The sequence below is a fragment of the Salmo salar genome, chromosome 15, assembly GCF_965601325.2.
Source record: "Salmo salar chromosome 15, fSalSal1, whole genome shotgun sequence".
In the NCBI taxonomy this organism is placed as follows: Eukaryota; Metazoa; Chordata; class Actinopteri; order Salmoniformes; family Salmonidae; genus Salmo; species Salmo salar.
The window spans coordinates 115,048,124-115,061,458 of record NC_138305.1 but is presented as its reverse complement, the minus strand read 5'-3'; the positions used below and the strand labels follow the sequence as shown (position 1 = coordinate 115,061,458).

Sequence of the window (13,335 nt, the reverse complement as noted above, 5' to 3'; positions counted from 1 at the left end):
TCATCTATAACCTCTGACCTTTAATCCTGACGATATCTTCTATTTACCTCTAAACCATAACATTAAGCTATACCCCTGCTGTCTGGCCCATCATCTATAACCTCTGACCTCTAGGTGCGTGCCCACCAGTTGGTGCTGCCTCCCTGTGAGGTGGTTATCAAGGCGGTGTCTGACCCCTAACCTCTGACCTCTAGGTGCGTGCCCACCAGTTGGTGCTGCCTCCCTGTGAGGTGGTTATCAAGGCGGTGTCTGACCCCTAACCTCTGACCTCTAGGTGCGTGCCCACCAGTTGGTGCTGCCTCCCTGTGAGGTGGTTATCAAGGCGGTGTCTGAGTATGTCTCCTCCATTAAAGACCTGGGGAACCTCGACGTTATCGCCAGAGACGTCTTCAAACAGTCACAGGTACACACACACACACACACACACACACACACCACTAGTTCTCTCTGTTCTCTCTCTCTCTCTGTTCTCTCTCTCTGTTCTCTCTCTCTCTCGTTCTCTCTCTCTCTCTGTTCTCTCTCTCTCTCTGTTCTCTCTCTCTCTGTCTCTGTCTCTCTGCTCTCTCTGTCTCTCTCTCTCTGTTCTCTCTCTGTTCTCTCTGTCTCTCTGTTCTCTGTCTCTCTCTGTTCTCTCTCTGTTCTCTCTCTCTCTGTTCTCTCTCTCTCTGTTCTCTCTCTCTCTGTTCTCTCTCTCTCTGTTCTCTCTCTCTGTCTCTCTCTGTTCTCTCTCTCTTTCTGTTCTCTCTCTCTCTCTGTTCTCTCTCTCTCTCTGTTCTCTCTCTCTCTGTTCTCTCTCTCTCTGTTCTCTCTCTGTTCTCTCTCTCTCTGTTCTCTCTCTGTTCTCTCTCTCTCTGTTCTCTCTCTCTGTTCTCTCTCTCTTTCTGTTCTCTCTCTCTGTTCTCTCTCTCTCTCTGTTCTCTCTCTGTTCTCTCTCTGTTCTCTCTCTCTGTTCTCTCTCTCTCTCTGTTCTCTCTCTCTCTCTGTTCTCTCTCTCTCTCTGTTCTCTCTCTCTCTCTGTTCTCTCTCTCTCTGTTCTCTCTCTCTCTCTGTTCTCTCTCTCTCTCTGTTCTCTCTCTCTCTCTGTTCTCTCTCTCTCTCTGTTCTCTCTCTCTCTGTTCTCCCTCCTCTCTGTTCTCTCTCTGTTCTCTCTCTCTCTGTTCTCTCTCTCTCTCTGTTCTCTCTCTCTCTCTGTTCTCTCTCTCTCTCTGTTCTCTCTCTCTCTCTGTCCTCTCTCTCTCTGTTCTCTCTCTCTCTCTGTTCTCTCTCTGTTCTCTCTCTCTCTCTGTTCTCTCTCTCTCTCTGTTCTCTCTCTGTTCTCTCTCTGTTCTCTCTCTCTCTCTGTTCTCTCTCTGTTCTCTCTCTGTTCTCCTCCTCTCTGTTCTCTCTCTGTTCTCTCTCTCTCTGTTCTCTCTCTCCGCCCTCCTTCTCTCTTTCTGTTCTCTCTCTCTGTTCTCTCTCTCTCTGGACTTTAGTTTGGAGTGACAGTTGTCTTAACCCAATCAATGGTTTGATGTGTCACTGGCTCTGACCCTCCTAACTACGTAGGTAAATATGTGACTTGCCTGTTGCACAGCGTTTGGCGCAGGTGTTGGTAACTGCTTCTCCATGTTCAGAGCATGCGGGGCGGAAGACTTGGAGCGTAGTGGTGATGTCAGACCGTCTACTTAAGTAGCCAATAGAAAAAAAGCTTGTCTATCATGTTCATTGATTGGGTTAAGACGAACCGTCACTGCAAAACTAGCAGACCAAAGGAGACTCATTGTCTACGCCTCCCTCTAAACCCCGCCCTTCACGGAAAAATAATGGCATAACCCGTAAACGAAAAGACTCAGTGAAAGTAAAGAAACAGACGTCGAAAGCAAAGATACGAGTAGCGTAACCGAAAGGTTGTACATGAAGGCAAGAGCGTAGGCAAAAAGTATCCAATAGGATTGGTTGCTGGGAAAGTTGAACCGAAAACGATTTTTACATTCATTTTCAAATATTTTTTTTTAAATCATTTGTCATAGAGTTTTGCTCTCGCTTTAAAATGATTTGCTTACAAGTTTTGGGGTTTTGCTTATGTCTTATTTTTGTTTACAATTCTATACATTTTGCTTTCAATTGTTTGCTTTATGATTTCAACATCCAATATTTCATCCGTCCTCAAATATGTTTACCTTCTCAACTTTATTTTTCATGTTCACTATTTATTTTATTTTTAATTCAATACATATGGTGTGAAATTGACCCCATAGTGCTGCCTTGTTCATTGACCTGTCAAAGGCTTTCGACACTGTTGATGGGAGAAATGATCAACAGTGGGCCTGGGATTTACAGTGGCAAGAAACCCTCTAGGTCATAACAATAGACAAACAGTCTGTTTAAACTAATAACACACAAACTATTAGACGTTTTCATGTCTTTATTGAACACACCGTGTAAACATTGCAGGGTGGGAGAAGTATATGAACCCTTGGATTTAATAACTGGTTAACCCTCCTTTGGCAGCAATAACCTCAACCAAACGTTTTCTGTAGTTGCGGATCAGACCTGCACAACGGTCAGGAGGAATTTTGGACCATTCCTCTTTACAAAACTGTTTCAGTTTAGCAATTTCTTGGGAAGTCTGGTGTGAACTGCTCTCTTGAGGTCAGGCCACAGCATCTGAATCGGGTTGAGGTCAGGACTCTGACTGGGCCATTCCAGAAGGTGTATTTTCTTCTGTTGAAGCCATTCTGTTGTTGATTTACTTCTGTGTTTTGGGTCGTTGTCCTGTTGCATCACCCAACTTCTGTTGAGCTTTAATTGGAGGACAGAGAGCCTTACGTTCTCCTGCAAAATGTCTTGATAAACTTGGGAATTAATTTTTCTGTCGGTGATAGCAAGTTGTCCAGGCCCTGAGGCAACAATACAGCCACAAACCATGATGCTCCCTCCACCATACTTTACAGTTGGGATGAGGTTTTGATGTTGGTGTGCTGTGCCTTTTTCTCCACACATAGTGTTGTGTTTTCCTTCCAAACAACTCAACTGTAGTTTCATCTGTCCACAGAATATTTTGCCAGTAGCGCTGTGGAACATCCAGGTGCTCTTTTGTAAACTTCAGACTTGCAGCAATGTTTTTTTTGGACAGCAGTGGCTTCTTCCGTGGTGTCCTCCCATGAACACCCTTCCTGTTTAGTGTTTTACGTATCATAGACTCGCCAACAGAGATGTTAGCATGTTCCAGAGATTTCTGTACGTTTTTAGCTGACACTCTAGGATTCTTCTTAACCTCATTGAGCATTCTGCGCTGTGCTCTTGCAGTCATCTTTGCAGGATGGCCACTCCTAGGGAGAGGAGCAACAGTGTTGAACTTTCTCCGTTTATAGACAATGTGTCTTACTGATGAACATCAAGGCTTTTAGAGATACTTTTGTAACCCTTTCCAGCTTTATGCAAGTCAACAATTGTTAATCTTAGGTCTTCTGTGATCTCTTTTGTTCGAGGCATGGTTCACATCAGGCAATGCTTCAGGTGAATAGCAAACTCAAATGTTGTGAGTGTTTTTTATAGGGCAGGGCAGCTCTAACCAACATCTCCAATCTCGTCTCATTGGTTGGACTCCAGGTTAGCTGATTCCTGACTCCAATTAGCTTTTGGAGAAGTCATTAGCCTAGGGGTTCACATACTTTTTCCAACCTACACTGTGAATGTTTAAATAATGTATTCAATATAGACAAGAAAAATACAATAATTTGTGTTTTATTAGTTTAAGCAGACTGTGTTTGTCTATTGTTGTGATTTAGATGAAGATCAGATCAAATTTTATGACCAATTTATTCAGAAATCCAGGTAATTTCAAAGGGTTCACAGCGACAGAACTCAGGCCATCTGGACAGATGGGGTTAAATCAGAATTTCTTGAGATTCAAAAAGGTGTTCCTCAGGGTTCGATTTTGGGTCCATTATCGTTCACCTTGTATATTAATGACAGGAAACACTGTTAATACTTGTAACGTTCATCTCTATGCAGATGACACAGGTTTGTATTCCTGTGCCGCCTCAGTGCAGCAGGCCGTTCGTGAACTTCAGCACAACTTTGATTCAATTCAGAAATCACTGACAGATCTTAAGTGTTAAATATAAGTAAAACCAAGCTCATGCTGTTCTCTAGGTCATGAAATGTTGACCCTGAGGACCTGCATATCTGTGCTATACATGGAACCCAATGTGAACATGTTTCTCAGTATCAGAACCTGGGTGTCTGGACTGATGACAAGTTGTCCTTCGCAACGCAAATAAAACATCTGACTAAGAAGCTAACGTCCAAGATAGTGAACGGGTTATTTCGATATGAAAAAACAATCTGCAGAGGTCACTGCTGTTAGATCTCAGGCTGTTAGATGGGCCACTGGCCTCTCAGGCTGTTAGATGGACCGCTGGCCTCTCAGGCTGTTAGATGGACCGCTGGCCTCTCAGGCTGTTAGATGGACCGCTGGCCTCTCAGGCTGTTAGATGGACCGCTGGCCTCTCAGGCTGTTAGATGGACCGCTGGCCTCTCAGGCTGTTAGATGGACCGCTGGCCTCTCAGGCTGTTAGATGGGCCGCTGGCCTCTCAGGCAGTTAGATGGGTAGAATGGCCGCTGCCTCTCAGGCTGTTAGATGGGCCGCTGCCTCTCAGGCTGTTAGATGGGCCGCTGCCTCTCAGGCTGTTAGATGGGCCGCTGCCTCTCAGGCAGTTAGATGGGCCGCTGCCTCTCAGGCAGTTAGATGGGCCGCTGCCTCTCAGGCTGTTAGATGGGCCGCTGCCTCTCAGGCTGTTAGATGGACCGCTGGCCTCTCAGGCTGTTAGATGGACCGCTGGCCTCTCAGGCTGTTAGATGGACCGCTGGCCTCTCAGGCTGTTAGATGGGCCGCTCCCTCTCAGGCTGTTAGATGGGCCGCTGCCTCTCAGGCAGTTAGATGGGCCGCTGCCTCTCAGGCTGTTAGATGGACCGCTGGCCTCTCAGGCTGTTAGATGGACCGCTGGCCTCTCAGGCTGTTAGATGGGCCGCTGCCTCTCAGGCAGTTAGATGGGCCGCTGCCTCTCAGGCAGTTAGATGGGCCGCTGCCTCTCAGGCTGTTAGATGGGCCGCTGCCTCTCAGGCAGTTAGATGGGCCGCTGCCTCTCAGGCAGTTAGATGGGCCGCTGCCTCTCAGGCTGTTAGATGGACCGCTGGCCTCTCAGGCTGTTAGATGGGCCGCTGGCCTCTCAGGCTGTTAGATGGGCCGCTGCCTCTCAGGCAGTTAGATGGGCCGCTGCCTCTCAGGCAGTTAGATGGGCCGCTGCCTCTCAGGCTGTTAGATGGGCCGCTGCCTCTCAGGCAGTTAGATGGGCCGCTGCCTCTCAGGCAGTTAGATGGGCCGCTGCCTCTCAGGCTGTTAGATGGACCGCTGGCCTCTCAGGCTGTTAGATGGGCCGCTGCCTCTCAGGCAGTTAGATGGGCCGCTGCCTCTCAGGCAGTTAGATGGGCCGCTGCCTCTCAGGCTGTTAGATGGGCCGCTGCCTCTCAGGCAGTTAGATGGGCCGCTGCCTCTCAGGCAGTTAGATGGGCCGCTGCCTCTCAGGCAGTTAGATGGGCCGCTGCCTCTCAGGCTGTTAGATGGGCCGCTGCCTCTCAGGCTGTTAGATGGGCCGCTGCCTCTCAGGCAGTTAGATGGGCCGCTGCCTCTCAGGCTGTTAGATGGGCCGCTGCCTCTCAGGCTGTTAGATGGGCCGCTGCCTCTCAGGCTGTTAGATGGGCCGCTGCCTCTCAGGCTGTTAGATGGGCCGCTGCCTCTCAGGCTGTTAGATGGGCCGCTGCCTCTCAGGCTGTTAGATGGGCCGCTGCCTCTCAGGCTGTTAGATGGGCCGCTGCCTCTCAGGCTGTTAGATGGGCCGCTGCCTCTCAGGCTGTTAGATGGGCCGCTGCCTCTCAGGCTGTTAGATGGGCCGCTGCCTCTCATGCCTCTCAGGCAGTTAGATGGGCCGCTGCCTCTCAGGCAGTTAGATGGGCCGCTGCCTCTCAGGCAGTTAGATGGGCCGCTGCCTCTCAGGCAGTTAGATGGGCCGCTGCCTCTCAGGCAGTTAGATGGGCCGCTGCCTCTCAGGCAGTTAGATGGGCCGCTGCCTCTCAGGCAGTTAGATGGGCCGCTGCCTCTCAGGCAGTTAGATGGGCCGCTGCCTCTCAGGCTGTTAGATGGGCCGCTGCCTCTCAGGCAGTTAGATGGGCCGCTGCCTCTCAGGCAGTTAGATGGGCCGCTGCCTCTCAGGCTGTTAGATGGGCCGCTGCCTCTCAGGCAGTTAGATGGGCCGCTGCCTCTCAGGCTGTTAGATGGGCCGCTGCCTCTCAGGCTGTTAGATGGGCCGCTGCCTCTCAGGCAGTTAGATGGGCCGCTGCCTCTCAGGCTGTTAGATGGGCCGCTGCCTCTCAGGCTGTTAGATGGGCCGCTGCCTCTCAGGCAGTTAGATGGGCCGCTGCCTCTCAGGCAGTTAGATGGGCCGCTGCCTCTCAGGCTGTTAGATGGGCCGCTGCCTCTCAGGCTGTTAGATGGGCCGCTGCCTCTCAGGCTGTTAGATGGGCCGCTGCCTCTCAGGCTGTTAGATGGGCCGCTGCCTCTCAGGCAGTTAGATGGGCCGCTGCCTCTCATGCCTCTCAGGCAGTTAGATGGGCCGCTGCCTCTCAGGCAGTTAGATGGGCCGCTGCCTCTCAGGCAGTTAGATGGGCCGCTGCCTCTCAGGCAGTTAGATGGGCCGCTGCCTCTCAGGCAGTTAGATGGGCCGCTGCCTCTCAGGCAGTTAGATGGGCCGCTGCCTCTCAGGCAGTTAGATGGGCCGCTGCCTCTCAGGCTGTTAGATGGGCCGCTGGCCTCTCAGGCTGTTAGACGGGTAGAATGGCCGCTGCCTCTCAGGCAGTTAGATGGGCCGCTGGCCTCTCAGGCTGTTAGATGGGCCGCTGCCTCTCAGGCTGTTAGATGGGCCGCTGCCTCTCAGGCAGTTAGATGGGCCGCTGCCTCTCAGGCTGTTAGATGGGCCGCTGGCCTCTCAGGCTGTTAGATGGGCCGCTGGCCTCTCAGGCTGTTAGATGGGCCGCTGGCCTCTCAGGCTGTTAGATGGGCCGCTGCCTCTCAGGCAGTTAGATGGGCCGCTGCCTCTCAGGCAGTTAGATGGGCCGCTGCCTCTCAGGCAGTTAGATGGGCCGCTGCCTCTCAGGCAGTTAGATGGGCCGCTGCCTCTCAGGCAGTTAGATGGGCCGCTGCCTCTCAGGCTGTTAGATGGGCCGCTGGCCTCTCAGGCTGTTAGATGGGCCGCTGGCCTCTCAGGCTGTTAGATGGGCCGCTGCCTCTCAGGCAGTTAGATGGGCCGCTGCCTCTCAGGCAGTTAGATGGGCCGCTGCCTCTCAGGCAGTTAGATGGGTAGATGGGCCGCTGCCTCTCAGGCAGTTAGACGGGCCGCTGCCTCTCAGGCAGTTTCCATTATTGATTGAGGACCTCTATGTAGTTGAATGGGATTGCTTTTATTAAATGTTTATTTTTTTTATAGCGCTGAATTATATTGTTTTATTCACGTGTGTTTTAATATTCTGTTTTTATTGTAATGTGTACAGGGCTCTCTTGTAAAATAGATGTTTCATCTCAATGTGACTCCCTGTTTAAATAAAGGTTTAATAAATATATTTTTCTCCCTCTAGTCTCGTATGGAGGACAAGGTGCAGCGTTTTAAGAGAGCTGTGGAGTATTTCTCAGCTGCCTCTAAACCCCGCCCACTCTCCATGGGAACCTCCCCCTACCTCTGTGAGTAACCCCGTAATTGGCGAAGGCCGCTGTCCGTCATACAGTATCTCTTGTAGTCAGTGACACAAGCACGATTGGCTAAAGCTTTTTCTTCACCTAGTAAATTAATCAAGTAATTTATTTCTCTGTGTGTGTAGTGCCAGGGTTTGGGCCGGCTCCGTTTGGTGGACCTCCTGGCCACATGGGGGCGATGCAGACTGTAAAGACCCAGGTAGGAGTCACATGTCTCTGATGTAGCTAGTTATTACCTCCTAAGCTTACTGTGGAAGGGTGGGGTTCATGTTGGCCTCCACATTTCTGTGGTATAGACTCAGCAGTACAGAAGCTGGCTCTCCTCTTGTATTGACTCAGCAGTACAGTATCTTGCTCTCATCTTGTATTGACTCAGCAGTACAGTAGCTGGCTCTCCTCTTGAATTGACTCAGCAGTACAGAAGCTGGTTCTCCTCTTGACTCAGCAGTACAGTAGCTGACTCTCTTGTATTGACTCAGCAGTACAGTAGCTGTCTCTCCTCTTGTATTGACTCAGCAGTACAGTAGCTGGCTCTCCTCTTGTATTGACTCAGCAGTACAGTAGCTGGCTCTCCTCTTGTATTGACTCAGCAGTACAGTAGCTGGCTCTCCTCTTGTATTGACTCAGCAGTACAGTAGCTGTCTCTCCTCTTGACTCAGCAGTACAGTAGCTGTCTCTCCTCTTGTATTGACTCAGCAGTAAAGTAGCTGTCTCTCCTCTTGTATTGACTCAGCAGTACAGTAGCTGTCTCTCCTCTTGTATTGACTCAGCAGTACAGTAGCTGGCTCTCTTGTATTGACTCAGCAGTACAGTCGCTGTCTCTCCTCTTGTATTGACTCAGCAGTACAGTAGCTGTCTCTCCTCTTGTATTGACTCAGCAGTACAGTAGCTGTCTCTCCTCTTGTATTGACTCAGCAGTACAGTAGCTGTCTCTCCTCTTGTATTGACTCAGCAGTACAGTAGCTGTCTCTCCTCTTGTATTGACTCAGCAGTACAGTAGCTGTCTCTCCTCTTGTATTGACTCAGCAGTACAGTAGCTGTCTCTCCTCTTGTATTGACTCAGCAGTACAGTAGCTGTCTCTCCTCTTGTATTGACTCAGCAGTACAGTAGCTGTCTCTCCTCTTGTATTGACTCAGCAGTACAGTAGCTGTCTCTCCTCTTGTATTGACTCAGCAGTACAGTAGCTGTCTCTCCTATTGACTCAGCAGTACAGTAGCTGTCTCTCCTATTGACTCAGCAGTACAGTAGCTGGCTCTCCTCTTGACTCAGCAGTACAGTAGCTGGCTCTCCTCTTGACTCAGCAGTACAGTAGCTGGCTCTCCTCTTGACTCAGCAGTACAGTAGCTGGCTCTCCTCTTGACTCAGCAGTACAGTAGCTGGCTCTCCTCTTGACTCAGCAGTACAGTAGCTGGCTCTCCTCTTGACTCAGCAGTACAGTAGCTGGCTCTCCTCTTGACTCAGCAGTACAGTAGCTGGCTCTCCTCTTGACTCAGCAGTACAGTAGCTGGCTCTCCTCTTGACTCAGCAGTACAGAAGCTGGCTCTCCTCTTGTATTGACTCAGCAGTACAGAAGCTGTCTCTCATCTTGTATTGACTCAGCAGTACAGAAGCTGGCTCTCATCTTGTATTGACTCAGCAGTACAGAAGCTGGCTCTCATCTTGTATTGGCTCAGCAGTACAGAAGCTGGCTCTCATCTTGTATTGGCTCAGCAGTACAGAAGCTGGCTCTCATCTTGTATTGGCTCAGCAGTACAGAAGCTGGCTCATCTTGTATTGACTCAGCAGTACAGAAGCTGGCTCATCTTGTATTGACTCAGCAGTACAGAAGCTGGCTCTCCTCTTGTATTGACTCAGCAGTACAGAAGCTGTCTCATCTTGTATTGACTCAGCAGTACAGAAGCTGGCTCTCATCTTGTATTGACTCAGCAGTAGAGAAGCTGGCTCTCATCTTGTATTGACTCAGCAGTAGAGAAGCTGGCTCTCGTCTTGTATTGACTCAGCAGTACAGAAGCTGGCTCTCATCTTGTATTGACTCAGCAGTACAGTAGCTGTCTCTCATCTTGTATTGACTCAGCAGTACAGTAGCTGTCTCATCTTGTATTGACTCAGCAGTACAGAAGCTGGCTCTCATCTTGTATTGGCTCAGCAGTACAGAAGCTGTCTCTCCTCTTGTATTGACTCAGCAGTACAGTAGCTGGCTCTCCTCTTGTATTGACTCAGCAGTACAGAAGCTGGCTCTCGTCTTGTATTCAGTTGAGTCTTGCTACCACTCAACCAGCAACAGTGGCTGTATTCCAGCTCGTTGTAGTTGTAACATCTCTCTGCTCCCAGTTCCCCCTCCAGGGTGTAAAGTCCCCCTATCAGAATGCTCCGTACGGACCAGGAAACACCTCTCTGTTCCAGAACCCCCCACCTCACCTGCAGGACTGCAACGATTCGCTGGCAGGGAAAATGGCCTTCACCGATTGGTCAGCTCCATATGACCAGGCAGGAAGTAGATTACCGAATCACCATGCGGCCGCTCCCTCTGGGCCCTCCCCCTCTCCTTCATCATCTTCTGATGGAGAAGAACCAAACGACAGCAGCAAGTAAGATACACACACACACACACACACACACACACACACACACACACACACACACACACACACACACACGTGATACAAACACACACACACACGCACGGTGATACAAACACACACTGATACACACTGATATGCACACATTGCTACACACACACACACACACACACACACACACACACACACACACACACACACACACACACACACAGTGATACAAACACACACTGATACACACGCACGGTGATACAAACACACTGATACACACTGATATGCACACATTGCTACACACAAACACACTGATACGCACACGCACATAAAACTGTAATCTTCTGTTTCCACGAGTTGTGGCTGAACGACGACATGGATAACGTACATCTGTCTCTGGTAAGACGAGGGGTGGTGGTCTGTGTCTGTCAATTGCAGCTGGTGCATGAAATCAAATAGTAAGGAAGTCTCAAGGTTTTACTCACCTGAGGTAGAGTATCTCATGATAAGCCGTAGACCACACTATTTACCAAGAGAGTTTTCATCTATATTTTTCATAGCTGTCTTATTTCAAAATTCAAAAGGCACTCGCACATCCAAGCAATCCTTTTTTGCAGGTGCACGGTAACAGTTGAACAAGACGAATGGAAAAGGAAACCGCACACTGCTCTTGATAGTATCACTGATATTTAATAAACTTTACGTATCGGCCTCACGGCTTCGTCAAAAGCCTTCATCGCTGTCTTATTTACCACCACAGACCGATGCTGGCTCTAAGACCCCACTCAACCAGCTGTATACGGCCATAAGCAAACAGGAAAACGCTCATCCAGAGGCGGCGCTCCTAGTGGCCGGGGACTTTAATGCAGGGAAACTTAAAATCCGTTTTACCTCATTTCTACCAGCATGTTACATGTGCAACCAGAGAGAAAACAACTCTAGACATTTACTCCACAGACAGAGACGTGTACAAAGCTCTCCGCCGCCCTCCATTTGGAAAATCTGACCAAAATTCTATCCTCCTGATTCCTGCTAACAAGCAAAAACGAAAGCAGGAAGTACCAGTGACTCGCTCAGTACGGAAGTGGTCAGATGATGCAGATGCTAAGCTACAGGACTGATGGCATTGAGGAGTACACCACATCAGTCACTGGCTTCATCAATAAGTGCATTGAGGACGTCGTTCCCACAGTGACCGTACGTACATACCCCAACCAGAAGCCATGGACTACAGGCAACATCCGCACTGAGCTAAAGTTGCCGCTTTCAAGGGGCGGGACTCTAACCCGGACGCTTATAAGGAATCCCGCTATGCCCTCCGACAAACCACCAAACAGGCAAAGCCTCAATACAGGACTAAGATTGAATTCTACTGCACTGGCTCTGACGCTTGTCGGATGAGGCAGGGCTTGAAAACTATTACGGACTACAAAGCATAGCCGTGACCCTCACCCACTGATACACCCACTGATACACCCACTGATACACCCACTGATACACCCACTGATACACCCACTGATACACCCACTGATACACCCACTGGTACACCCACTGGTACACACACTGGTACACCCACTGATACGCCCACTGATACAACCACTGATACAACCACTCATACTCCCTCACCCACTGATACACCCACTGATACAACCACTGATACACCCACTGATACAACCACTGATACACCCACTGATACACCCACTGATACACCCACTGATACACCCACTGATACACCCTCACCCACTGATACACCCACTGATACACCCTCACCCACTGATACACCCTCACCCACTGATACACCCACTGATACACCCACTGATACAACCACTGATACAACCACTGATACTCCCTCACCCACTGATACACCCACTGATACACCCTCACCCACTGATACACCCTCACCCACTGATACACCCACTGATACTCCCTCACCCACTGATACACCCACTGATACACCCTCACCCACTGATACACCCACTGATACTCCCACACCCACTGATACTCCCTCACCCACTGATACACCCACTGATATGCCCACTGATACGCCCACTGATACACCCTCACACACTTATACGCCCACTGATACACCCACTGATACACCCACTGATACACCCTCACCCACTGATACACCCACTGATACACCCTCACCCACTGATACACCCACTGATACTCCCTCACCCACTGATACGCCCACTGATACGCCCTCACACACTGATACGCCCACTGATACACCCACTGATACACCCACTGATACACCCACTGATACACCCACTGATACAACTTCACCCACTGATACACCCACTGATACACCCTCACACTGATACACCCTCACCTACTGATACGCCCACTGATACACCCACTGATACACCCTCACCCACTGATACACCCACTGATACACCTTCACCCACTGACACACCCACTGACACACCCACTGATACACCCACTGATACGCCCTCACCCACTGACACACCCACTGACACACCCACTGATACACCCACTGATACACCCTCACCCACTGACACACCCACTGACACACCCACTGATACGCCCTCACCTACTTATACTCCCACTGATACTCCCACTGATACACCCTCACACACTGATACACCCTCACCCACTGATACTCCCACTGATACTCCCACTGATACTCCCACTGATACTCCCACTGCTACGCCCACTGACACGCCCACTGACACACCCACTGACACACCCACTGATACACCCACTGATACGCCCTCACCTACTGATACGCCCACTGATACGCCCACTGATACACCCTCACCCACTGATACTCCCACTGATACGCCCACTGATACGCCCACTGATACACCCACTGATACACCCACTGATACACCCACTGATACACCCTCACCCACTGATACGCCCACTGATACGCCCACTGATACGCCCACTGATACGCCCACTGATACACCCACTGATACGCCCACTGATGCACCCTCACCCACTGATACGCCCA

At 50.1% G+C, this 13,335-nt stretch overlaps 1 protein-coding gene across 4 annotated transcripts in view; it reads left to right on the top strand.

Moving 5' to 3' along the window:
• LOC106573003 (constitutive coactivator of PPAR-gamma-like protein 2) overlaps window positions 1–13,335 on the top strand; it is an 82,867-nt gene that overhangs the window by 28,309 nt on the left and 41,223 nt on the right. For 3 of the 4 annotated variants that reach the window (XM_082962317.1, XM_082962315.1, XM_082962314.1), the window contains exons 4-7: window positions 275–403; window positions 7,673–7,775; window positions 7,913–7,986; window positions 10,120–10,376. In XM_082962317.1, the coding sequence (XP_082818443.1) occupies window positions 275–403; window positions 7,673–7,775; window positions 7,913–7,986; window positions 10,120–10,376 (563 nt within the window). The remainder of the gene's footprint in view (window positions 1–274; window positions 404–7,672; window positions 7,776–7,912; window positions 7,987–10,119; window positions 10,377–13,335) is intronic. The other variant, XM_082962316.1, reaches the window with a different exon arrangement.